At 41.6% G+C, this 24,763-nt stretch overlaps 1 protein-coding gene across 1 annotated transcript in view; it reads left to right on the top strand.

Annotated features, from left to right (window-relative positions):
• Window positions 1-2,315: 2,315 nt before the first annotated feature.
• ankfn1a (ankyrin repeat and fibronectin type III domain containing 1a) overlaps window positions 2,316-24,763 on the top strand; it is a 91,451-nt gene continuing 69,003 nt past the window's right edge. Inside the window, exons 1-5 of the mRNA XM_074664087.1 lie at window positions 2,316-2,488; window positions 4,772-4,899; window positions 4,998-5,252; window positions 7,863-8,071; window positions 11,738-12,018. Coding sequence (XP_074520188.1) covers window positions 4,784-4,899; window positions 4,998-5,252; window positions 7,863-8,071; window positions 11,738-12,018 — 861 coding nt within the window. The 5' untranslated portion in view covers window positions 2,316-2,488; window positions 4,772-4,783. The remainder of the gene's footprint in view (window positions 2,489-4,771; window positions 4,900-4,997; window positions 5,253-7,862; window positions 8,072-11,737; window positions 12,019-24,763) is intronic.

The following is a 24,763-nucleotide window of genomic DNA, read 5'->3' as shown; positions in this document are numbered from 1 at the left end:
TTTGCTTAAACTATTAAAATAATCTGGTTTCTGGAGCTCTGTTTATGATTTCATAAAGAGCGTTTACGCTCAAACATGTGAGGTGCTGAATTCTGTTCCCAGGTGATGTAAATAACAAACGTGTTTTGTTTGAATTTTTATCCCAGAGTAGAAAACAGGACGATAATATCTACCCTCAGACTCATACAGAGAGAGCAGGCTAAATAAGAGCTCTCCTCAGGCTGTGATACGTTAAAAACTCTCTGTATGTGCAGGTGCAGGGCTCTGAGAGGCTTTGAGAGTTAGGAGGAAAAGTTTGAGACTAATTCTGGACCAAAAACTCCTCCTGCACCACGCTGACACCTGGTGGTGAGAACAGGAACAACAGCTCTCAAACTTTTTTTAAAATATGGTCAAACAGGATAGAAACACTTTAAAAAGACTTCATTAGATGACAAAAGAAACCTAAAAACATAAATATGATACACAGATTTGTTTTAAAACCCTTCAGTTCATGTGGTGTTAAACGTGTCCAGCTCCTCCTGACACCCTGAGCTCCTCTGTGAGAGGGTGAATGTTTGTCCTGACTGAAGATAATTACTCCTGCAGCTTCTGAACAACATAAACACACCACATCCTGTCTGCAGTTATCTCTGCACTCCAACACGAGGGACGGCTTTTTATCACAGAGAACAGAGAGAATCTGAAAACCCTTTGGCTAATCTGCAACTCTGAATCTGTATTTATTCTTAATTTACTGTCGTTAAAACTACAGTCATCTTCTTTTCTTGGAGACCTTCTTTGTTCATCCTCCCTGCTTCCCTTCATTTCTTTCTTCTACGTCTCCTTGTTGTGCTCTGCCTTATCCTTCTTTCCTCTGTCCTTGAGCCTTCTGCATCAACTCTGTGCTACATGTTGCTGAAACCTGCATACCTAACCTGATGTGCACCACCTCCACAGATGTCAAAACAACACATTTGTTGCTTCACGCTCCATTTTCTTTGAGGAAATCCAGAAACAGGTCTTGACATTTTCTGGAAATTTTCAGGTGTGCATCTTTTTGTCTTTCTTTGTATCCCCCTACAAAAAAAGAAGCATACTTCATGTTCATTTGATTAAGTATACTGAAGTAAAGTTAAAGTGTATTTTTCAAGTACACTTTTTACAGCAAGTGTACTAATATTAGTATACTAGTAATTTACTTACCTGTGTACTTTTTCAATACTTATTGGGACTAAATTGGCCCATTATAGTTTTAAAAAAGTATACTATAAGTATTTTTTTTAGGTTAAAAGAAGTAAACTTTGAGTACACTACTAGTTTGTATTCAAGTTTTATTTTGTACTGCAAGTATACTACAACGAAACATACATGTATACTTTAAACTTACTAGTTATATACTTCGAGCACACTTTTCAGTTCATGAAAGTATACTGTGAAGTGTACTGCTGGTACACTTTAAGTCCACTAATTATATGATAGTAGTCTACTTTCAGTTCAAAATAGTATACTAAGAGAAAAGTATGTTGTCAAGTTAAGAGTAGTAAACTTTGAGTACGCAGCTAGGTCATATTAAAGTTTTATTTGGTACTGCAACAATACTAAAAGTATTCTGCAAGTATTCAACTTATAAACTTCCAAACCACTTAGTAGTCTATGAAAGTGCACTCTTAAGTACACTTCAAGTCTCAATATAGTAAAAAAAAAAAAATCAATACGCTGCTAGTTTAATAGTTTTTAAACTGTAAGTATACTCTGAAGTTCATCTTAAGTGAACTTAACATCATACTTATATTTGAGTTTTTATTTATTGTTTCTTTTCCTTTGTATGTCTTGACCAAAAGGTTAAGTTTATGCCAAATACACAGACTTTTCCTTATACTTCTCAGTTAAAGCCAAGTATACTTAGACTTTCTTTATACTTTAACTATAGGCTAAGTATACTTAGACTTTTAGATATACTTTAAGTATAATCTAAGTATGCTTACGCATTACTTTGTTAAGTATACCTGGGATAAGTACATAGAAAGTAAACTGAAAGTGTACTGTCTTGAAAATAAGTATACTAATAGCATACTTTAATAAACTTCTTTTTTGTAAGGGTCTCTCCTTTCCCGTGTCCTCCCCTCTCAGAGTCATCCCCTTAAACAGTCATTTCACTCCATAACCTGCTGTAATCTTGATAAACTTCTCTGCGTACAGCTCCAGATTCCTGCCTCCTAAGACTCAGCGGGCTCTTCCTGATCGCCTGCTGCAGAGTGGAGTCAGAACAGTGTTGGGACGCGGCCCTTCCAGATGTGGGCCTGCCTGCCTGGGCGTCTGTGCGGTGAGTTTAACCACAGTGAAATCTGAGCCCGTCCCGGCCTGGATGCTGTATTTTGGGATGTTTTACACGGGGCAGGACAAAGACACGTTACCAGGCGGGATCCCTGAGTGAGCAGATGTTCCTGCTCGCAGGAAAGAAGCAGAAAGGACTTTGTTTCTGCAGAAGAAGGAGGACTTGAAGACGGTAAAGTGTCTGCAGCTTCTCTCGCTTGTTTTGCGGTTTGTGTTAAAATGTGCAGAGCTGTTAGAAACGGAGACATTCCCTCTTTCTGAGTGGGAGACAGCTGACTGAGGAGCCCGATGATAGAAGGAACAAAGAGCAGTTATTTATAGGTTAAAGTGTCTGAATCTTTGCTGACTTGAACTTTGAGCTGCTGAGTGTTACTGCTGTGTCTCTTTAATCTCTCCCCGGGTGTTCCGACGGTAATGACAGACTATCCAAAACATTAACCACGTGTGGTCGCACATTAACACCATCACGGCTCTGAACGCTGGACTCACACAAGAACTAACTGACAAAAACTCCCGTAGAGAGGGGTTCACATCCTCTCTGACAGATACTGAACCTGGAAAATGAGAGAAATGTTTGTATCAAACGTCTCCAACGATGTTTAACGTCAAAACCTTAGAAAGAGATAAGACAGGACGCTACAGGGGCGTGTTCCGTTTTCTTGGGGGTCCAATTTGACTCACAACACCTCTCAATAACTATTGGAAGCAGGCTAAGCTAATTATCATACTTGCTAACGTTAATTAAACGATGAGTAAATGAAAAGTAGTTAGTGTGACAGCTAACTATGAACAAACAGAAATAAAAACAAAAGTATTGAAGAAGCGGTTTAGCCGTTAGCTACCTGCTAACGAGTCAATGATCGTATTTTCTCATACAGCGGGCTAACTAGTTAGCTACATGCTAGCTTGTTGGTTAAAACAACGCTTGTAATTTTGACCAGTTTTATGGCGGGAATCTGAAATGTGAGATTTAGTTTTCAAAGTTTGGTAGCAAACAATATTAGTTTGTTAGCCACTCGGTTCATTGAGCTAATTCGGTCATTAGCATGTTTATTTATTTTTTATTATTTATTTATTTATTTCATTCATACATCTGAAATAAAACATTTTCATTCAAACATATAACCATATAATTGAATAAAAAGGAACAGAAAGAAGAAAAATCTTATATTGTCTGCCCCTTTTAGACACTTAGATAATATTTCAAAAACAACAAAACAACAACACAATGATCAACATTATTCACAACAAATATAATAATAAAATAAAACAGCTGTCATCAACACTGCTGGTCTCCAATTCTTTTTGATTCTTAATGACAACAACAACAAGCAACAACCACTGAAATAATACTAACAACTATAATGTTTGAGAGATTTCATCAATTACAAAAATGGTAATGATATTTTCTTAACATACTGCCCTTTAATGTTCTTTTAAATGTACATTTTGATATGGATTGTTTAATGTCTTTGGTTAGATTATTCCATAAATGAACCCCTTTAACAGAAACACAACAACCCATCTTTTTTGTCCTAATTTTGTTTTGTTTGTTTTTTTAATCTCTATTCCTCTTAAATTATAACTACTCTCTCTTTTTTCAAATCTTTGCTGAAGATTAATAGGTAACAATCTTTTATGTGCTTTAAACATAAATTGCAAGATACAATAATCTACTAAATCATGAAATTTCAACACTTTTAACTGAAGAAATAACGAGTTGGTTGGATCTCTGAATTTTTTTCTGGAAATTAATCGAATAACTATTTTTGCAAAATAAAAATAGACTTTGTATATGTTTTGCAGGCATTTCCCTAAACTTCAACACAGTAGGTCAGATATGGAACAATCATAGAATTGTATAAAGTTGTAAACTGTTAATGGGTCGCTAACAGTTAATAAAACTTAATTTTTTCACCATTTACTTTGGATTTTTAACAATCAACAACCTTAAAATTACCTATAAAAGAATAATATAAGTGATAAACTCACTAGCTACCAGTAAACAAGCTAATAATCTGATCTGCTTTATGAACTAACCAATAACAAAACCTATATTTGTTAGCTATTGACTTTTAGCTGTCCACCTGAACAGAAGTTTATTGAAAACAGTTTAGTCAGGACCAATTCTATCAAAAAAGATTTATTATTATCAATCAAAAAGTTATTTTTGGTGGTTTTGCTCTGTTCTGGGAGCTCTCTTTCCTTCCACACGCCCATGTTGAAAGCCAAAGCCTGAGGCAGGCAGAGCAGCAGCAAAGAGCCTGAACATAGAAACAATAAAGGGAGCATCAGAGAGTCAGGGAGCTGAATTTATTTTGTTAATGTGAACTCAGAGCTTATGAAAGTAAATCCCTCTATTTGCTGTTTTGCCTCATTTCAAGCTGTCAGGTAGCATTGCTTCAGGAAGGACAAACTGTTCACTGACCCGTTGAACTCTGCCGATGTTCTCCAGATATGGCTGAAAATGTCCGTGGATTCTGATAACTCCTGTGTTTTGCTGTCATCGAGAGACTCCAGAACTTCCTGCATCTTCCAAACCGCAGACGAGAAAGATGACATCCCCGGGGTGGGAGAGGAGAGGTAACCCACCCTGAGTGCTCTCTGCGTTGTGAGGTAAAGATCTGGTCCGTGTGTGTCAGAGGATTCAGCCTCAGCTCCTGTGTCTCCTTCTCCTGCAGCGTCCTGGAGATGCTGAGCTACTCCAAGTTCTCAGACCTGGAGACATGGCTGTGTATGCCGTCCTCTCTGCTGCTGTCCAGAGACCTGGACTCCATCCTGACCTCCTCTTCTACCTCCACCAACTCCTCCTCCTCCTCTACACATGTATCCAACCACTCCTCCAATTCTGCACCCGCGTCATCCTCCTCCTCTCCGGCCTCCAACCCTCGACACTCCACCTGCAGCGAGCCAGGAGAGCTGTGCACACCTTTCAGGTAGGTTTGTGGTTCAGAGAGGATTTTGAGCACCAAACAGCCTCAGATGTTTTTGTGTTTGTGGCGCAGCATCAAAGGTCTGTAAAAGCCTGATTGAGTCGTCTTTGATCAGGCCGTTGTAATCCATCTTCTGATCAGGAATGAAACAGAGTCTGGAGCCCTCTGCAGGGACTCAAAGTGGTCTGATTGTGCATTTTAAAGTCTTGCAGCAGGACTCACTGTGCAGGATGAGGCTGTGATGGACTCCACATGTCTCTTTAATGATGTTAAACAGAGAGATTAAAGCTCGGCTGCTCTGTTACCTTAAAAAGAGCAAACTGTGGTCACTCCAGAGACTTCTCCTCCTCCTCCTCCTCCTCCTCCTGCAGAACATTGTTCCCCGGCGCTCATTAAGTATTTGTGTGGCTCCATGGTGATGGCAGCAATGTGGGGAGAGATAAGCGTAAAGGCTGCAGGGAGTCTGAGGGGAAACATGGGCGTTTATAGATCTGGGGATTGTATTGCTGGTGTGAGGAAGTGTGGTCATTAGGACTGTTTGTTGAATACCTGCAGGAATCTGTAGGTGGAGGCTCTCAGGACTTAAAGAAACAGATTACGAAAGAGTGAAGGAAAGTTTGAAGCTACTTTTAGAAGAACGTTAGTGACGTTAGTGTGGTGGAAAAGCTGGCTGAGAGGATGAAATATGTCCTGATGAACTCTGAGAAGCTTTGATTGATGCAGCTTTTAGATGAATTTACAGTCAGGATCAGAGGGGAACCCTCTGGGCCTTGAAGGTATTCAATGAAGGCCTAATAAAAAATATTGAAAGAATTTTTGTACTCATAAATAATAATTTTATTTTGTTTTTATTTATTTATTTTAGCCACTGAAATCATAGCAGTGACTTTTATATTATTTTTATAAACTTGTCCTGGCAAACAGTGGGTTAATATAACTAAATGGGAAATGGACCAATCACAATTTTCCTTTTGATGGTATCTGGGTAAATCAGCGACACCTTCTGGCAGGCAGGGCCTTCAGTAACTGCAGCGAATGCCTGTGTAACTCAAGCGAATGTGGACACAATTTGACAATGACAGCTGTCTTAGCCAATCATATTTTCTTAAGTTGTGGGCGGGATCATTTCCTGTCATCTTCCGGGGATTCGCGAATACTTCATGGATAAGCGCCTAACTGTAGCTGTGAGTGAGTGAGGAGGAAAGAGAAGATCACGTTGGCAGAACGTGAAGAGAAATGGCGGAAAGCAACGAAGAAGACTGTGTGGTTGCTGGATTACTTCAAACTCAGTTTTCAAGGCTGAAAGCTCGCCAGCTCCAACCTGGTCTAACCTCGGCGCAGGGCGGAGTGCACCCTCCGCAGCTGAAATTTGGTGACAAGCGCACCAAATTAGCATATACATTTATATCTGTATTAACTGTCCCGCCACATCTGGTGTCAGATTAAAGCCGTTTGTCATAATGGAAAGTTAACCTGACGGCAGCTGGAAGTTTGATGCACATCTTACAATTAAACAATAAACAGCCTTAACATCTGATACTGAGTATATATCTGGTTCTCTCATTTCATTTAATTCAAAGAAAAGAGGGAGAGAAAAGACGAAGAAAAAAGAGACAAAACAAATGTTTGTCACTCAGGATTTACCTGTTATTTCCCATATTTCTCTGTTTTAGTCTTTATTTTTAACGTGATCTAAAAAGATGGAAAATATTATTGTAAGGAGGATGTGGAGGAGACACCAGGAGAGTATACAGTATATCACCAAAGGTTCGCTTGATTTAAGCACAAATTTGTGCGTACACACTGTTCATGAATGAGGCCCATTGTGAGCATAGTGATTGATTTTAAGTTGATTTTTTTCAGTTTTATATCTTAATTTTTTAATTATTTGAAGTTGTGTTAGGTGTTGCAATGTTCAGGCACATGATAAATTTGTAATCCCGCAAAAATATCAGTATACTGAACTTCCATGTCACATGATTCTGGCTGTTGTTTTTATTTCTTTGTTTGATTGTTTATTGCCACGTGTGGTCCCATGGTCCTACTGAAGGCCCAGTGGCTGGGGCCACGGTTCGCCACTCAGGATCCTCCATTGTGTGACCCCGCTTAGAATAAACCAGATTCTGAATCTGAGTCAGGATCATCTAAAACGTCTCAGAGGAGGTTTAGGACGACAGCTTGAAGCCGCCATGTTGGATATTGGATGTCTCACTGAGGTGGACCCACCTTCAGCTGCAGGTTTCCTTTCTCCTCACACAAAAGATCTGACTGATCAGATGGATAAACTGTGACATCATCGATTCCCTACACACACACACACACCGTGGGGTAAGGTATCAGTCCCTCCTCTGGACCTCCTCCTCACCCAGGTGTGCTCTGTTACCTGCTCAGACTCCAGAGCCAGAGCCCTGAACGTGTCCGTCACAGATGTTAAGTTGGGCTCAGTTGCTGGACTTCATCTCTCGCAGGAAAAGGTGCAGAAACAGTCGTGTTCAGGTGTCATGGCGGAGCTGCAGCTACGTGGTGACGGAGTCCAGGTATCAGGAGGACGTAGCAGCTGGAGGCGAACAGGTTCAGACTCTATAATCCTAATTTCTTTGTTTATCTCTGCAGGTTATCAGAGTCCACCTCCCTCAGCCCTGCTGTGGAGACAGAGATGCCCTTCCTCACCACCCCTCTCCTCCCCATCCTCTCCTCCACCCCCGCTGCTGCTGCTGCTGCAGAGACTCCGGCCGGGGACTCGTCCTCCCACAGCGGGGTCAGCATCAGGAAGAGGAGGCGGCTCGCTGCCAGTCCAGGAGGACTGCACTGGAACTCTTCAGGTGAGGAGAGAAAGACCTGATCCACACAGTCTGAGGTGGACCAGACTCCAGAGGAAGGCCGTCATCAGGTCTTCACTGTTTCTGGTCTGGTTCTGGTTTCACTGTCCCAGGACTTGGTCTCTCCTACTACAGAGCCACGCTGTTGTGATTGTAGAGACAGATTTGAGGCAGGTTGGGTGTGAGGTTGTGGACGTGCCGTCGTGTCAGGAATGTTTGTGTTTATTCCATCAGACGCTTCACTTCCTGCGCTGCTCCGTCCTTTAGCTCCACCCTTCAGGAGAATGATAATTAACTTCCTGTCCAGCAGATTAAAGCTGCTCTGCTCTCTTCGGGCTCAGCCTTTGTTTGGGTTAAAACAGCCTCAGCGCCAGAGAAAGCGAACTCTCCTCAGGCTGCCGTCGTTTTAACGCCAAACAAACTAAATCTGATGGAATAATCCAGATTTAATCTCTGAGAATTAAAACACAGGTGTTAAAGAGCAGCCTGTTTGTTTCCTCTCTGATGACGTAGATTCATTGTTTGTTTTAATGCTGGATTAAGTTTCTCTCTGTGGCTCTGAGGCTGTTTCACAAACCAAACAGGAAGTCCATTTTATCGTAGTCTGCCGTGACTCCGCCCCTCGCTCTGTGTGTCTGATGGTTCAAACCCCGACACGCTCAGGGATGCAGAAAAACAAATACCTGCACAGCTCATTATTTCTCCTCTGTGGTGATGTTGTAGTCTCACCTCTGTCCACCAGAGGGCGCTCTTCAGCTGTGTGAGGATCAGTCAGAGTCTGTTTTCTTCACTCGGCTCAAAGTGAAATATTTTGAATGCAGCAGGAAGCTTTTCAAACTAAACAAGAACAAAATCTGAAATCTGTGAAACTCTGAGATGTTCAGAGATTAACTCCAAATATATTTGTTGATCAGTAACTCCTGCTTTAAATAATTAAAGCAGCTGAGATAATGAGGATTTAACCAACAGGAGCTGGAATACAGATCCTTTGTGATGCAGAGTCTCAGTTTCCTGCAGGAGACGAGTTTCTGTCAGAGATTTGAAGCACAGACACTGAAACCTGTCGCCTTTAAACCACGTCCAGATCAGCAGCTTCATCCCTCTAACCCTGGATCTGTCTGTCTGTCTCTTGTGACGTCTCAGTGTGAGACGAGTCTGTCTCACAGTTGTTGTCCTCTCAGTCCCAACCACCCCGCTGTCAGGCTGACGGACAGAGAGCAACCATTATGACTCCACAGGGTCTTTGAAATGTGTGTGTTACGGTTTTTCTCAGTTGCTTTGGTCTAGGGCTGAACGATTTGAAGAAAAGATTGAATTGCGATTTTTCTGGCAGATATTGTGATTTCAATTTGATTCACGATTTTCTTCAAATCAAGCTTTGGGATCTTCACATGTAGGGCTGAACGATTTTAGGAAAAGATCTAATTTTTCTGGCAGATATTGCAATTCATGATTTTTTAATCATCAATAGTGATGATAAATAACCTGTTATCATCAAGTTCTACTCCTAAACAGAGGCTTTGTGTTGTTGACCTGCTTACCAGCACTTTTAACATATAGATGGTCTACAAATTTGTAAAACAGAATGTGTATAATACTTGACACAACAGATCCTGAGTCAGTCAGTAGTGCTGCAAAAAATTGCTGCTTTGGCGATCTCAAAATTGCATTGTCTAAAATTGCGATTTCGATCTGAAGACGATAAATTGTTCAGCCCTACCTTGGTCCATTTCTGGAATCATCCTCTCCATGTGCTAAACAATAAGTGCATTTCTCAGAACAGTTTGTACAAAAAGTAAAACACCATGGGTTACCTGCTAAAGCCAGTCTCTCTCTCAAAATCCTGAGTTCACCCCTCAAAAGTAAGTTTCTGTGTCATGAACGTGTCAGTGCATCAGAATGACGAGTCCTGGTGTCAGTAGCTTGGTTTCCATCACACTTTTCTGCAAAATAAAAGCTGAAGTTTTGATAAAAAACAATTTCTCCTTGCCGGTTTCCATTACGACCAGAATTGCGCACAACTTTAATAAAGTTAAACATAATGTCCGTCCAGACGCTGCACTCGTGATGATGCCGATTCTTGAATATTAGTTTTTATTCACTGCTCAAACTGTCGGCTGTGATCACGCTAACTCAAAACAGGAAGAACAAAACACTGAATGAAGATCATCATCTATAAATCCTCTAAATCCGCTATAGAACCTCTGCACCCCGATGTTAGGAAAGATAGACGTAGTGAGCCATCTTCTCATTCAGCCTCCTTGGTGGAAAGAGAGGAGGAAAACAAACATGCACGTGTCAGTTTATCCGGGCTGGCAAACTTACCGAGGACGTTTTTATTTATTGCTCTGTTAATCGATATTTTGATAATCGTGACAGGCCTAGTGAAAGCGAAACAAATAATGATGGTAGAGCCGAGGTAAAAAAGATAAACATGACAATAAAAATTGATGATGAAAAGGTGACAGTCAACAAAAATATCCGACCACACCCATGGGTGGATACGGGGTGATGACCTCATCAAAGTGACAACTAGAGGTAGCCCGATATATCGGGCCGATATTTGGACATTTGTCTCTATCGGCCATCGGCCTTATTTTCTTTTAAAAAGCCGATTTTTGATCCGTTGTATAAAATGACGCAATTTCTGATCAGGCAGAAAAAAGATGAGCACCTCAAACTTGTGGAACCACTTGGATACATTACATACTTTTGTTCAAATTATATTAATAAGTTTAAATTTCTTTTTTGACATTTTAAGAAGAGTGTGAATGTTAACTACTGCTTGTTACATTGTGTGTTTACTCTGACAAAATATGTCATTGTTTTGAAAGCTGAATAAATGTTCAGAGGACTGGACACGACTTGTTGTCATAGATTTCTTTTAGTTGCTCAGAAATTGCTGCGTTTCACAAAAATGTGATAAATATATATTTATTTAACAATCGGCCTGAATATCAAATTGGAAAAATCGGCTATGCATATCGGCATCGGCTGCCCAAATTTGGAAAGCATCGGCATCGACCCCCAAAAACCCATATCGGTCGACCTCTAGTGACAACGTCATCACACCACTAAGTAAAGAAACGGCTAAACTTATTTTAGCTTCTACAGCCTTATCAGCTCGTGTAGAGAAGCAGAAACTTCACTCAGACTTCCAGAAGCTTCTGAAGCTCCTCTTCTTAATTTTTAATCATGAAAATAAAAGTTTACAGCTCAAATTTAACCCTGGAGGTTCAGGGTGATGAACTCCTGCAGGAGCCGATCAGCGTCTGTCTCTTCTTACTGAACACATCCTCTGTCATCACCTCATCAAGCTTTAATGCAGCCACTCAGGGAGTCATCTGTGCTGTCACCTGATCGCTCCACACACACACCACACACACACACACACACGCTCTGAATGAACAGGAACATGAAACCTGCTGAGAACATTTCAAGTTATTTGTGGAGAAACTTTGGGGCAACGTTTACAAACGTCAGGTTTTTATGTTTTTATCTCAAACTTTCTTTAAAACTTCTCCTGAAAGTTTGACCTAAAATTGATAAATAATGGAAATATTTAAAGTGAACTGGACTTTTCTGCTGTAATGTGTGTGTGTGTGTGTGTGTGTGTGTGTGTGTGTGTAGTGTACAGTATCATCACTGTCTCTGGTTTCTCCCCTCCAGGTTCGGTGCAGCGGGACTTCTGGTCACCTGATCAGTCTCAGGTGTCAGCGAGGACAGCAGCAGCAGCAGCAGGAGGAGGAGGAGGAACAAGAGGTGGAGGTGGGAGGAGTCTCCCCCTGAGGGATGGAGGCGGCACGACGTGGCGCGGCGTGGAACGAGCGGTGCTGAGGAAGACGGTGTCGGTTGACGACCGCCTGCTGCAGCAGACAGGTAGAGAGCAGCCTCACCTGAGACTGCTGAGCCGCCTGGAGCGCGGCAGGAAGAAGCTGCGAAACATCAGGGTGAGTCTCTGGGTTTTATTTAACCAGACAGAGGTGAAAACGCTTTGAATCTTTGAGAAGACGATATGTTTATGGTCGTAATGACACATCCAAGCCACAGGGGGCGACAAACTGCTTAAGAGAGCTCTCGATGGTTTTGAATGTTGGGATATTTCTCTCTGTGTTTGTATTTCTGAGCGCTGGGTTTGATCATTGTGAGTCTCTCTCAGGCTCCTTTTGTCGTGTGTGTGTGTACATGTGTGTGTGTGTGTGTGTGTTTCTGCTCTGAGTGGACCTCAGTGACTCACACACTGACTCTTTCACAGATGGACGAATAAATCTGCTTAAATTAGAAACTTTAACAAATTCACAGAATGAAATGTGTGAAGGACAAAGATCTGAAACACACTCATTGAGACCTGAAGTGTGTGTGTGTGTGTGTGTGTGTGTGTGTGTGTGCAGCTGTAAAGCCTGCCCCCTGCAGGTGGAGGTGTTGTGGATGAAGATGTCTGAGGCTGATGGATTTGTTCATGCTGGTCTGATCCTGAATGTTCACCCGTCTGAGGTCATTTCCTCTCACCTGGAGAGACAGAGCGTCGACTTCACGTCAGCTGAAAAAAGGAGAGAAACTAAAACTCTCTGAAAAACTCAGGAGAAACTCAGGGACGTTTATGTAACATCTCTGAACCAATCAGAGCCTCCGGTTTGAGGACGAGTGTTTGAGGATTCACAGCTCTTCAGGTCAAACTCTTCTTTATCCTTCAGGTGTGTGTCTCTGCCTGTGTGTGTGTGTTTTTACTGTTGCCTAGTGACTGATACATAGAGAGCTCCTTGTTTTATCGTCAGAAACAGAGAGTTGAGGTGTTCTGCTTCATGATGTCCTCAGGAGACCCTGACAGGAAGTGGATTCTAACAGATCTGCTGTAGAGACAGACCGTTTTTTTCAGGGCCAATACAGATATAGATAATCAGTAGTCAGGGGGGCTGATTGTTGATTTTTGGGGCTGATATTCATTTGCAGTAAAAGCGAAAATATTTGCATCAGAAATTTTAGGTTAAAGCCTTAAAGCAACAGCTCCCAGGCTCAGCAGCTGTCTAATGAAGTTAAATGAAACATGAAAAAATAAATAGCCCCCTAAAGTTTTCTACAGGAAGTCAAGTTTTCCAATCAGATGGTGCTGTGGTAGGGACGAGACTGCAGACAGAGAGGAGCAGCTGGATTACAGGAAAATAACACAGCTGCTGGATAATTAAAAGGCAGATGCTGATGTGCCTCACACTGCTGATAATCAGCTGGGCTGGGCCTATGTTCAGTCTATCCTGAATCTGTGGGGTTTGAGGCTGATGTGAAACACTGGGACAGATGAAACCATCATAAATGCTGGAAAATGATTCATTGTTGAACATTTTATTTACGAGTTTTAGGAGTGACTGTATAATCAGGGGAACGTTTTAGGTATACATAACATCAGGGCCGGTATTTGACATTTTGAAGCATATCGGCATCGGCCTTTTTTTTAATCCGATGGCCGATAAGAAACAAATTTAAAACTGTGTTGTTGCAGCTCTGATGCAACCACTTTATTTACTGTAGAAAACTTGAGCTATTTATTTTTTTAAAGTTTATATTTAACTTCATAAAACGTGCTGCTGAGGCTGGGAGCTGTTAAATAAACTCATGCTTAAAGGGATTTGAATGAAGTGAAGTGTTGGAGTTTGTATTGTTCAAAATTTTGACTCTAATATTTGCACTTTGACTGCAAATTAATATCGGCTTCACATTTCTGTTATCCGCCTCGACTAAAAATAATCGGTATCGTTTTGGTTAAGTGTTTTTTGGCTGATGTGCAGAGCCATTTCTCCTCCAAACATGGTCTGTAGTATGACAGCCCAAAAGTTCAGTTTTGGTCTCATCTGACCAGACAACATTCTCCCAGTATTCTACAGGCTTGTCAAGATGCTGTTTAGCAAACTTTAAACCAGCTTCAACATGCCTTTTCTTGAGGAATGGAGTCTTGCGGGCTGAGCGTCCATAGAGGCCATGGTGGTGGAGTGCATTGCTTATTGTTTTCTCTGTAACAATTGTACCTGCTGCCTCCAAGTCTTTCTGGAGCACTTCCAGGGTGGTCCTTGGCTCGTTGAGTACTCTTCTGACTCTCTCTCTGACTGCAAATGATGCACATGGAATGTACTTAATTCATTAGTTAGCAAGCTTAAGCTCTAATGAATTTTTAAATATTCAAGTAAAAAAAAAATTTGGCGACTGTGTTATGGACAAAAGTTGTGACTATTTTTTCACCTAAAATCCATATTATACTGAATTTTGGAGTTTTTCACATTTCTTTGTCAGATTACGCTCCCTAGAAATGTCCCTCATTATTTATATCACAGTTAAGACAAAATTTAAAAGAATTATGTCTCAAAAATCCCTGTAACCCAGCTGACAGGATTTTTTTTGTTAAATTTTTAAGATCACAAATGTTTAAAGAAAGGTGTTACATTTTCTAAATTATAAAAGTTCTTGAATTGTTTGTAAACTGTTGAAATTATTTTCTTATATAATTAAGCAAATTTTCGATTTTTTTTTTAATTTTGCTAATATTTTTCATTCTGTTTTTGCACATTTTGGATTTTTTTTTTTAAATGTAAGTTTTTTATTTTATTTTGGATTTTTTTTTATTTTCATTTTTGCAAATTTCTGAAAATTAAAGAAAGACATTACATGTATAATTTTGTAAATTAAAAGAAACCTCTTGTTTTGATAACTATTCACTAGATTTTAACTCTGCAAAGAATTTTATCCTCTTTGAAGTCTTTGTTGTGACGATTAAGTAGATTTTGTGGCTCCTGAATGACTTTAATCCAGGTGAGCTGAGGAAAAATGGCTCCTATGAAAGTAAAGGTGTCAGACCGCCCTACCAGAAAAGGAACACGCCACCACCTGACCTGAGCAAACTTGACATTTGAGAAATTTGCACAAAAATGCATATTCCAACACATGATTTGCACTTTTTGCTAATTAACTTTCTGCATTAATGAAAGTGAAATATTAGCGTGACGTCAGTTTGAGTTCAGGACAGAGTGGATTTCAGAGACCATGCTGAAGAAGAAACCAAACTACCTCCCTACTTTTCTCATCTCTAAAGACTGACCCAACAAATTATACATGTGAAATCGTTCCTTCTCAGCTGTGTTTCATAATCCTGGACTTAAATGAAGCTAAAGATCATGTTTGTCACAGATTCATCATCTTCTGGGTGGCAGACAGTGCATATCAATGAATCACGTCAGGTTTCTGGCTCCAAGGATCTGATGAATCAGAGACGATCTGATGTCTGAGTAAACAGGATGATTGTCTTTTTAAAGCTCTGAGTGGGATTGTTGTAGGATATGAGTGTGTGTGTGATGAGTTTCTGAGTGTGTGTGTCTTATATCATCTGTGACAGATCATGATTTTCTGTTAGTCAGGGAGCTGAACGAGGAATTAAACTGTCATTGAGTTTAACTTTGCTGAAGTTGAGCTGTTCGGCCTCTTTGAGGCCTGAGTTAGATGTTAGATAAAGAGGCTGATATTTCCCTCTGGAGGTGGTGACAACTTTTAGCTCCTTTTCCACCAGACTGTTCGGTTCATCTCGGTACACAGTTTGTGGCATTTTGTCACTTCTTGTCACAGCTTGAGCCACATGCCAATCACGTAGAAGATTCGGGATGTGAATCGAAAACTAGTTCCTTTTGGGAATCGATAAGAAATGTTTCAATCCATCGATATCGTTAGTCTTTGTGCTTAACGATTCCCTTATAAATTCTTTACATTGTGCCGGAGCCACCGGGCCTTACGTCGACTAGTCTGCTGCAGCTGGCTTAGCTTAGCAGTTAGCTAACGTTTCCCAAGAACACTCTGATTCAGGATTTTCAGCTTGAAGTTTTACTGAAGAACTGACTTCATAAAGGAATGTTCATCACTCTCTCTCAGGAGATTCATATTCAGTACATTCAAAATGGTATAAATCACCTTATTTACCAAAATAACAAAAAAGTGCTAGCTTGATGCTAACGTATATGGGAAACTGCATTGATATGCTTCATCACAGAAACATATCACATCAACTCTTTGTAAAAAATACTGAGAATTTCAAATGTCAAAAGCTAACAGGCTAATGAAAAGCTCATGGCTGACGGAAAGGTTCCAAACAACTTAATCCATTGCTATAACCACTTTGAGACACTAGATGGCCTACTTGAATTATTAATATATTAAAACACAGAACATCAACGTCACATTGTGTGAAATTTTGACCTGTTTCTGTTTAATTATGCCCAGAAATATCCAGACTCAGGGACCAATTACATTTTATTCACTTACAGTATAAACTCAATTAAATGTTGTTGACACAGAAAACCTGTAAAGCTACTTTTTGTACCAAGAACATTCACAACAGGAATTGATAAAGAATCAGATCGATAAGCAGAAATCTTATCACTTCCCATCCCTAAAGAAGACGAATTGCTGGATGTCTTCATCGTCGCTCTTTGTTTACTGTGTCGTGTTTTTCTTCTTCGCTGGATTTATTAGTGGGGTATGCTCTGTCATGCTGCTATGGCGTCATGCTATTACGTAGCTGACACCGCTATTAGCATCCAGCTTACGTGCCGCTTACCAAGAAGGGCACAGTTGGCTGAGGAAACACCAACAGGATCAGGGTTTACTGATCCAAATTGGACCACCTGGTGGACATCCAGCTCTTGGTAAAAACAGCCAAAAAGTAGATTTTCCTCCAGAAATAAGAAAATTAACTCATAATAAAATCAGGTTTGATTACTTGGTTCCTTGTTTCACTGTTGTTGTGGCTGAGTGTGTGTTATATTTCACTCAAACAGGACTCATCTCAGACTTTAAAAAACAAAAACACTGACTGATTGCACAGAAAAAGCTGTAAAAAAGCGACTTGACTTCTCAGATTGTCAGACCCTGGTCGAGTCCTCCTGGAGAAATCAGGAGCAGGGATATGTGGACTTCCTGTTATCCTCCTGCCATGGCTTCCCTCCCATTCGTGTCTCCATGAGGTTAGAAAACAGAAGAAGAAGAAGTGTTTTCTCTCTTTGAGGCGAAGGCGTCAGAGTCTGACTTTGAGCCTGATGGGAGTTTTATTGTTGGAGGATTTTTTCCTCTCGGTGGATAAAAGCTGTTTGCTGAAGTCAATTATCCTGTTCAAAAGCAGTTATGTCAGAGTGTGTGTGTGTGTGTGTGTGTGTTATGATGGATGCTCCCCGTCTCCTCGGTGCCGCCTGTAAGCTTTGATTGATTCTCCTCTGCCTCCGTCCTCTCTCTAACTGGGTTTGGGTCTCTGAGGGCTCAGGGTCTGGGTCTGGACTGTGTGTGATCTGTGACTCAGAGACACATCATTACGGCTCCCTGGCTTCATAACCTCCTGTCAGCGCAGCAGGTTTCCTCCTCCAGACGCAGCTCCTGATGTGTTTAGAGATAAAACCACTCAGTGAATTACAGGTTAATGTGCTGAGATTAAAGAAAGTGTTGATGAGGAAAACGACGACGAAGCAGGACGGCAGCAGCTGAGTATTCTACTGAAAATGTCATCTATTAATCAAGTGATTGGAAAAACATACTTCTGTTAAGTTAAAGAGCAGTTAGTCAAATTTTGAAATAAGTGAAAAAGATTTTCAGTGATATATTTTCAGTTTTATGAGATCTGAAAAGAAATGCTACATGCTAACAGAAATCAGACAAGTTCTTGATCAGATTTTGAGTCTTCACAGTGCTTTGACTAAAATGTTGATCTCTGCTGTGTTGGAGCACATGAGGCTCCAGAGCTACTGGACATTTGATCCACAACTTCCCAGCTAGCTCTGTTCTATTTTTGTTTTTAATGCCGCCAAAACTTCAGTCCTCCTCTACTTTTTATTTGTCTGGAGTCTCCTGCTCTGGCTGCAGCTGTGAGCGAGGAGTCCGTCTGTGAGTGTTTTGGATTGGAGAAGTGTTTTCAGCACCAACAGCTCGTTGAGGACATAAACTGTAAAAAACATGGACGTCATCTTGTGAGGTTGCCGCAAAAACTGCTCCCCCTGGTGGCTGGCTGCAGTATAGGTTAAAAAAAAAAAAAATCCATCTCCCCAGTCATTCCAGATGGGCTGTGGTCAAACTTTAAAAAATTAACACACCTGGTAGAAATGTTTCTCACGTCTGATTATTGTGGTGATTTGGAGATATCATTTGGCTGTCGGGAGTCAGCCAAAGTCGGGGAACATGGCAGCAAAGACGCTGCCGATGTCTTCATTAGATTTGAAAGAGTTGTGCCACAACCGTATGGAGAAGCCCACATTACCTCGGCTTTTTGTGTCTCCGGCGGTGAAACTTGTTGGAGCCGACTCAGAGGTGGCGTCAGAGCGAACGTTAGGTTGTGTTGCTGGAATCAACGCAGGAATTAGCCTTGTCCAGCTAGCTGCCGCCACATACCGCTGGTGTTTTTCTGCCTTCATGTGTGACTCGACGGCTTTGACACCCATTTTCACACATTTTCTGGCATAATTTGCTCATGGTGTTGTTGCTATTTCCAGCGGGAGCCAATCACCGCTTAAATAAATCCTCGTCCATCCATTTTAGTTTGAATTTACATTTCTCTATGTCTGTATCCTTCCCTTTGACCACCGCAAATGGCATTGGTCACACAGGGATGCTGACGGTACGTCGCTTACGTCACTGACGTCGCCGCCGTACCGTATAACATATATTAATCACTAACTCTCCTATTTACTGAAATTTAAATCGTGAAACAAATCTCAACAAATACACACCATTAGAAGTTTTACTGCAGGTCATAGTGCTGTGTCATCTGCATTAAACGCACCGTCCAGAAATTTAATACCTACAGCAAATTTACGGTAAATTTTAGACAATTTAGGACCTTAATTACCCAGATTTTAACTTAAGACATTTCAAGATTTTTTGAGGACCCATGGGAACCCTGCTAGAAGAGATAAGACGCACCAAAAAATACGTATTTTTGTTTAGTTGCTTTTTTGAAAAGTTGCTAAATATAGCGACAGAGTTACTAGGGTTAGGGTTAGCGATATTGAAAGTAATCTGGGCAAAACACCACGCTTCCAGCTTTTCAAAAATTAAACTAATCCTCAAGGCTGATTCATTTTTTTATTATCATGGTACTCAAATTATTCGAGGAATTGTTTCAGGCCTAGTTTAAAAGCTCTTTGACAACAACTTAGCATCCTCCTGCTAACAGCTTACGATTCAGGGACCTCAGGAAACATGGATCATACGGATCGTTTTAAGGCCAATTATGCTCAATGTGAAACATGAATCCAGATACAAGGAATTCACGATATATTGGCATCAATATCAATATCGGACAATATTTATTGATTATTTATTTATTTATTTATTTATTTATTTATTTATTTATTATTTATTTATTGTGTATGTATTTATTTTTATTTATTTATTATTTATTATCTACTTATTTATTTATTATTTATTTGTTTATTTTTATTTATTTATTATATATTATTATATATTATTTATTTATTAGCTGCTAGCTATTTTCAGAGCATCTTGAATGATCTTTCAAGACCCAAATAATCTTGTTTTCTCCGACTATGTAAACACAAAATCTACTTAAGAAGAGTGCACTTTCTTCTGTTATGTCTCTCTCCCTGTTTTTGGTCCAAAAAACAGACAAAACGTACTTTTTTGATCACGTTTATCTTGGTCGCTCCATCCTTTGATCCTCTCCATAGTCGTCTTTTCTTACGATGGCACCGTTCTTTCTTTCTGAACCAACTCGACGCATCATCTCAGATTGTTTTTGTTGTTTTATTTTCATATTGTTAATATTGGTAAATATCAGTTATCTGCCATTACAGTAATATTAATATCAGATATCTGCATCGGTCAGATTTTCGTATCGGTCCATCCCTACCAGATACAGACGGAGCCTTCTGTCTGTGCTCTGTGTTCATTTCGTCTGTATTTCTGCACGTTTCCATAAAACTTACAGATACAGACCGAACGAAGCAGTACCACCAGAAACCATGGGGAGCAGTGTTGCTGTTACTACCCGATTAGTAGCTTTAGTGAGACACGAAGAAGAAATAACAATGGAGGAACGGCCTCACTGACCACCGCCTCCTACAACGCTGCCTCCGTTTTGTTTTTGAGTTTGTTGTTGTCATAAACTTTTGACTCTCAGCTGCTCCCCCTGGTGGATGTATTGAGTAACAGCCATGCCAACGTATACAGGGAGGAGAAATGGGCATTTAGACACTAAAGATTTTAATCTGTGCTGTGAATCTGTAGCGCGGTCACATCAGCTTCATCCTGCTCCCAGCATGCTCTCTGCCAATCGTCTGCTGATTCACTGGACACAACCAATCACAAGCGCTCATCCCAGTGTAGAAATTTCCAGATAGAGTCCGAGCGAGGCTGCAGCTGGAGGCTTTCTGCTCGGGTGTCTGTGTAAATAATAGATCTCCAGGTAACGGAGGCAGCCACGTGTGCGCTCAGAGACAGAAACACGCCGTTCCCCGTCTCTCTGGCTGCAGATGGAGACGCGTGTTTGCCTCGGCGTCGTAAAAACTGAGGATGCTCGGGTTGTTTGTGTGCAGGGTGGGGGGGCGGCAGGTGGTGGCGGCGGGTTCACTTCATGGTAAAGCTGCTGGATCCTCCTGGGAATCAGGTCTACATCAGGTCTACATCAGGTGACTGAGATAAACCTGCTCCAGGTAACGCAGAGCCGGAGCACCCTGCAGATCCTCTCCTCACACTTTCTCTGCCTGAGGCTGTTTTCTCCTCCTCCCGCTAAAAAGCTCAACAGGTGGTGGAATAATTGATCCAAAAAATCCAAACAAACCTTTACAGAAACACAAAACACCAGCAGGTACAGTGTTTTGTCCTCAGACGTGTTTTTAACTTGGTGTTATAAAACTCTTTGTTGTTTTGAATGAGTCAGGAGGCGCTGTGTTTGAGTCCAGCTCGGGTCTGAACCGGTCAGAAAAACAAACCAAGCAGGGTCCAGATTTAGAGATCAGTCCTCGGTGCTGGAGCAGTTTTTACCTTGTGTAACAAAGAAATGATTCCTCTGTCTGCTGGTTTACACTCTGAGACTCAGTGAGGCTGTTTCTGCAAAACATCAACAATAAGAAGCTGCAGAAGACGCATGTCTCTGTGCATGTTTCAAATAACTTCTGATTTCTGAAAATATGAATGTGTTGACTTTAAAACATTTGTTTCAGTCCAATCCTAACATCTCTAAACACAGGACTTAAAAAAGTCTGTCAGAGCAACGTTATAAAAGATTCATCCAGAAGTATCCGACCGTAACAAACACTCCTCATCAAAACCTGAAAACCGGTTGAAAATTTTCACTAATTTACATTTTGCACCGTTGGATCTTACAAAGGTTTTAAGGAGAGTTTCAAGATGTAAAAATAGAAATGAGAGTGAGATAAAAAAAAATGAGTAACTTATTGGAAAACAACGATTAAAGGTAAAAACCCGTCTCCAAAGGCCCCGCCTCCTTCAACGCCACAAACTCTCCGTTTGGACGTTTTCAGAGAGCAGCGAACACGAGACACTGAAAGGAGAAGAAAGTTTGATTCTCTGAGGAGAAAAACCTGAACCTGGACGTCCTGATGGCTTCAACGTTACTGACATGACCAGGAGATCCAACGGGAGATGTTTCCACGGCGGCTCAGTGGAGGGGGCGCCATCAGGATCCTTTAATGGACCAATTGAGGCGGCTTGCTCTGTGGAGATGCTGCAGGGGGCCTCCTTCATGACTGAGGGCCCTGGTCTGGGTTTTGGACTTCTTCTTCCAGAGGAACCAGCTCACTCTTTGGACCATCCTGATGTTCCCCTGATCTGAATCACTCTGAGGACATTTGGGGACAGAGACAGAAACTGAGGAGCTCCTCATCACTGACTCCTTTTTAAAACTTTGATTTTGTTTTTTTGAGCTGTGGTCTCAAACTTTTGATCAGCTGATGAACTGAATATTTCACTTAGATTGATGTTTCCAATAAAATGCTTACTGTTTTTTTTCTCACTCCCATTTTCTTTTTGCATTTTGAAACTCTACCTGGAACCTTCTTAAAGATCCAACAGTGCAACATAGAATAGAATAGAATAGAATAGAATAGAATAGAATAGAATAGAATAGAACTTTATTGTTATTGTAACAAGTACAATGAAATTGAAGTCACAGCAACAATCAAGAAAACCAAAGTAAGAAAGTGTATAGAAAGTGCAAAAAGCTCCTTAAGAAAATAGATGCTGACAGCTTGTCCATCATTGTCCAGTCAGCCAGCCTCCACCTCCACAGGGTCCAGGACTGAGCTTCTTCAGCAGTCTGTTCAGTCTCTGTCTCCTGGATCCTGAGATTAGCATGATGCTACTCTGCCCTCTGGTATTCCCTCTGTTGCTGGGTTAGCACAGCTAGCTCGTCCATCTTATTGGAGATAGATCTTACGTTCCCAATAACGATGGATGGAAGGACAGGTCCATGTCGTCACTTCTTAGCTCACACCTGAGAACCAGCACGTTGTCCTCACCTCCTTCTCCTCACTTTGTGGGAAACATCCAGCCTAGCACCAGTTAGCACTGACATGCTACAGGCTACTAACAGCTGAGTTCACATGTCAACACGGCAGCCATGGTTACATGAAGGATCTCCAGACAAACACAGGAGAAAAAGTAGTAAAAATATCACTGAAGACACAAAAAGTTTGGTGTCCATGACCAACAAATGAGCCAAACAAAGTGATGATCCACTCCAAATACAAAGATGACGAAAAAGAGGCGAAAAAAATTACACGAAACGGACAAAGAAGAGAGAGCTGCTGCAACAGGCAGCCACAACCAACAGGGCGGGGAATAGCAACCAATGTAAATTAGTGCAATTTTTCTTTAAGTCTTCAGATTTTGATCAGGTTTGTATCATACGATATTGAATCGAATCGTTAAGACACATAATTAGTCATCACATATTGTGAGGAAATGTCACACAATTACATAACCTAATGTAACCTAAGGATTTAATGTAACAGATTATGTATCATTAAGTTTTATTCAACTTCATCAAAAGCTTTGTGGTGATGTCAGTTTTGAGAAATGAAACATGCACAGGAGTTAGAGTTCAGGAGTTAAAGGATAAACTTTATCCCGCCTTTTCGTTTTCCTGAAAATATTTAATTCCTGGAGCTTTGAGGAGGTTCCTCCTCCACAGAGTTGCTCCTGTTTACTGTCACTGTGATGAACTGTGCTGTGTGTGTGTGTGTGTGTGTGTGTGTGTTAGGGTTTCTGTGAGCCGTTCTCCTCAGGTCCAGCAGGGGGCGTGCTCGTCCTCTCCTCCTGAGAGGTCACACATGCAGAGCTGTTTCAGGTCCCTGCTGCACGGTGACGGACAGGGTCAGTGAACAGATAAATAACCCTGGCTCAGACGTCTCTCCTCTCTGAGCTGACGAGGAGCTGAAGTTTGAGATGAGAGGATTTAATCAGGCTGACTCTGCGCCTCCTGCTCCTGCCTCCTCTTTTATGACTGCAGGAGAGCCACGCGCTGAGCTGAGCCTCTGCTGCAGAGATGCTCCCAAACACGATTCAATTTACAGAGAGAGGAAGAGGAGGGTCCTCTCTGACTCTGTGTGTGTATGTGTGTGTGTGTGTGTGTGTGTGTGTGTGTGTTTGCTCACAGAATCAATCTCCTCAGGTCTGCAGAGGGCTCCGTCCTTCTTTATCCGGCTGACAGATGCTGTGACCTGCTCATTTCTCCTCCTGAGTCAACAGGTACACGTCCACCTGAGTCAGTCAGCTCCACGCCGACGCATTTCTGTTCCTTCAGTGTCTAACAGTCTGAGAGAAAGGTTTACAGCCTCACTGTCGCTGTTTTAAACCTCAATCAGACAGGATCAGCTTCTCCCCTCATCATGTGATAACTCTGAGTCCTGACAGATGAACGTTTGACGGGTGTGTGCCGTACGGTGGAGGTGACATGAGGTGAGCAGCGGGCTGACAGCAGGCGCCTGCGTTCTGTCACGCCGGCCGCGTGGAATAGAAATACATGTTCCATACATGAGCCCAGCACAGGAGGGATTTGTGCGTGCGTCCTGTTTACTCGTACCGTTTCTGCGGCCTGTCTTTGCACACAAACACTCTCACAGTGGTGTATTAAGCAGCCCGAGTCCCGCGGGGCTAATCATATCAGAGCAGCAGTCAGCCAGCTCTGTCTGAACATCCATTAAGCTGCTGCGCTGCACCCAATCCTCCATGAATCACCCCACCGTGAAATATTAGCTCCATAAATTCAGCCTGCCATCTTATTAAGACTAATCCCCAAAGAAAACACACTGCAGCCCCCAGCACCCCCCTCACAGCCGCCCTCACAGCCTCCCTCAGCCACCGTCCACCTCAGGAGAGTGTCTGCAAGACCTGAACGGCTGCATGCAGGAGTGCACCACGCTGGAGACCCACGCTGCAGACGCAGAGAGCAAACACTGGTGCTGGGGATAAATGCTGCAGATGCACGCTGCAAACACACTGCAGACACTCATTGCTGACGCATTCAGCAGACACACGCTATAGAAGCATGCTGCAGATGAAGAAAGCACTTGTGCTGAAGACATACGCTGCAGACGCTTGCTGTTGATGCACCCTGCAGACACTTGCGTTGCAGATGCACACTGAAGACGTACGCTCCAGAATCACGCTCCAGATGCATGCTGTAATTGCATGTTGTAGACA

Source organism: Halichoeres trimaculatus, unplaced genomic scaffold (genome assembly GCF_033239565.1).
Source record: "Halichoeres trimaculatus isolate MK-OKI-2021-1 unplaced genomic scaffold, fHalTri1.1 fHalTri1_scaffold_23, whole genome shotgun sequence".
Taxonomy (NCBI): Eukaryota; Metazoa; Chordata; class Actinopteri; order Labriformes; family Labridae; genus Halichoeres; species Halichoeres trimaculatus.
This window is presented reverse-complemented; position numbering and strand designations above follow the sequence as displayed.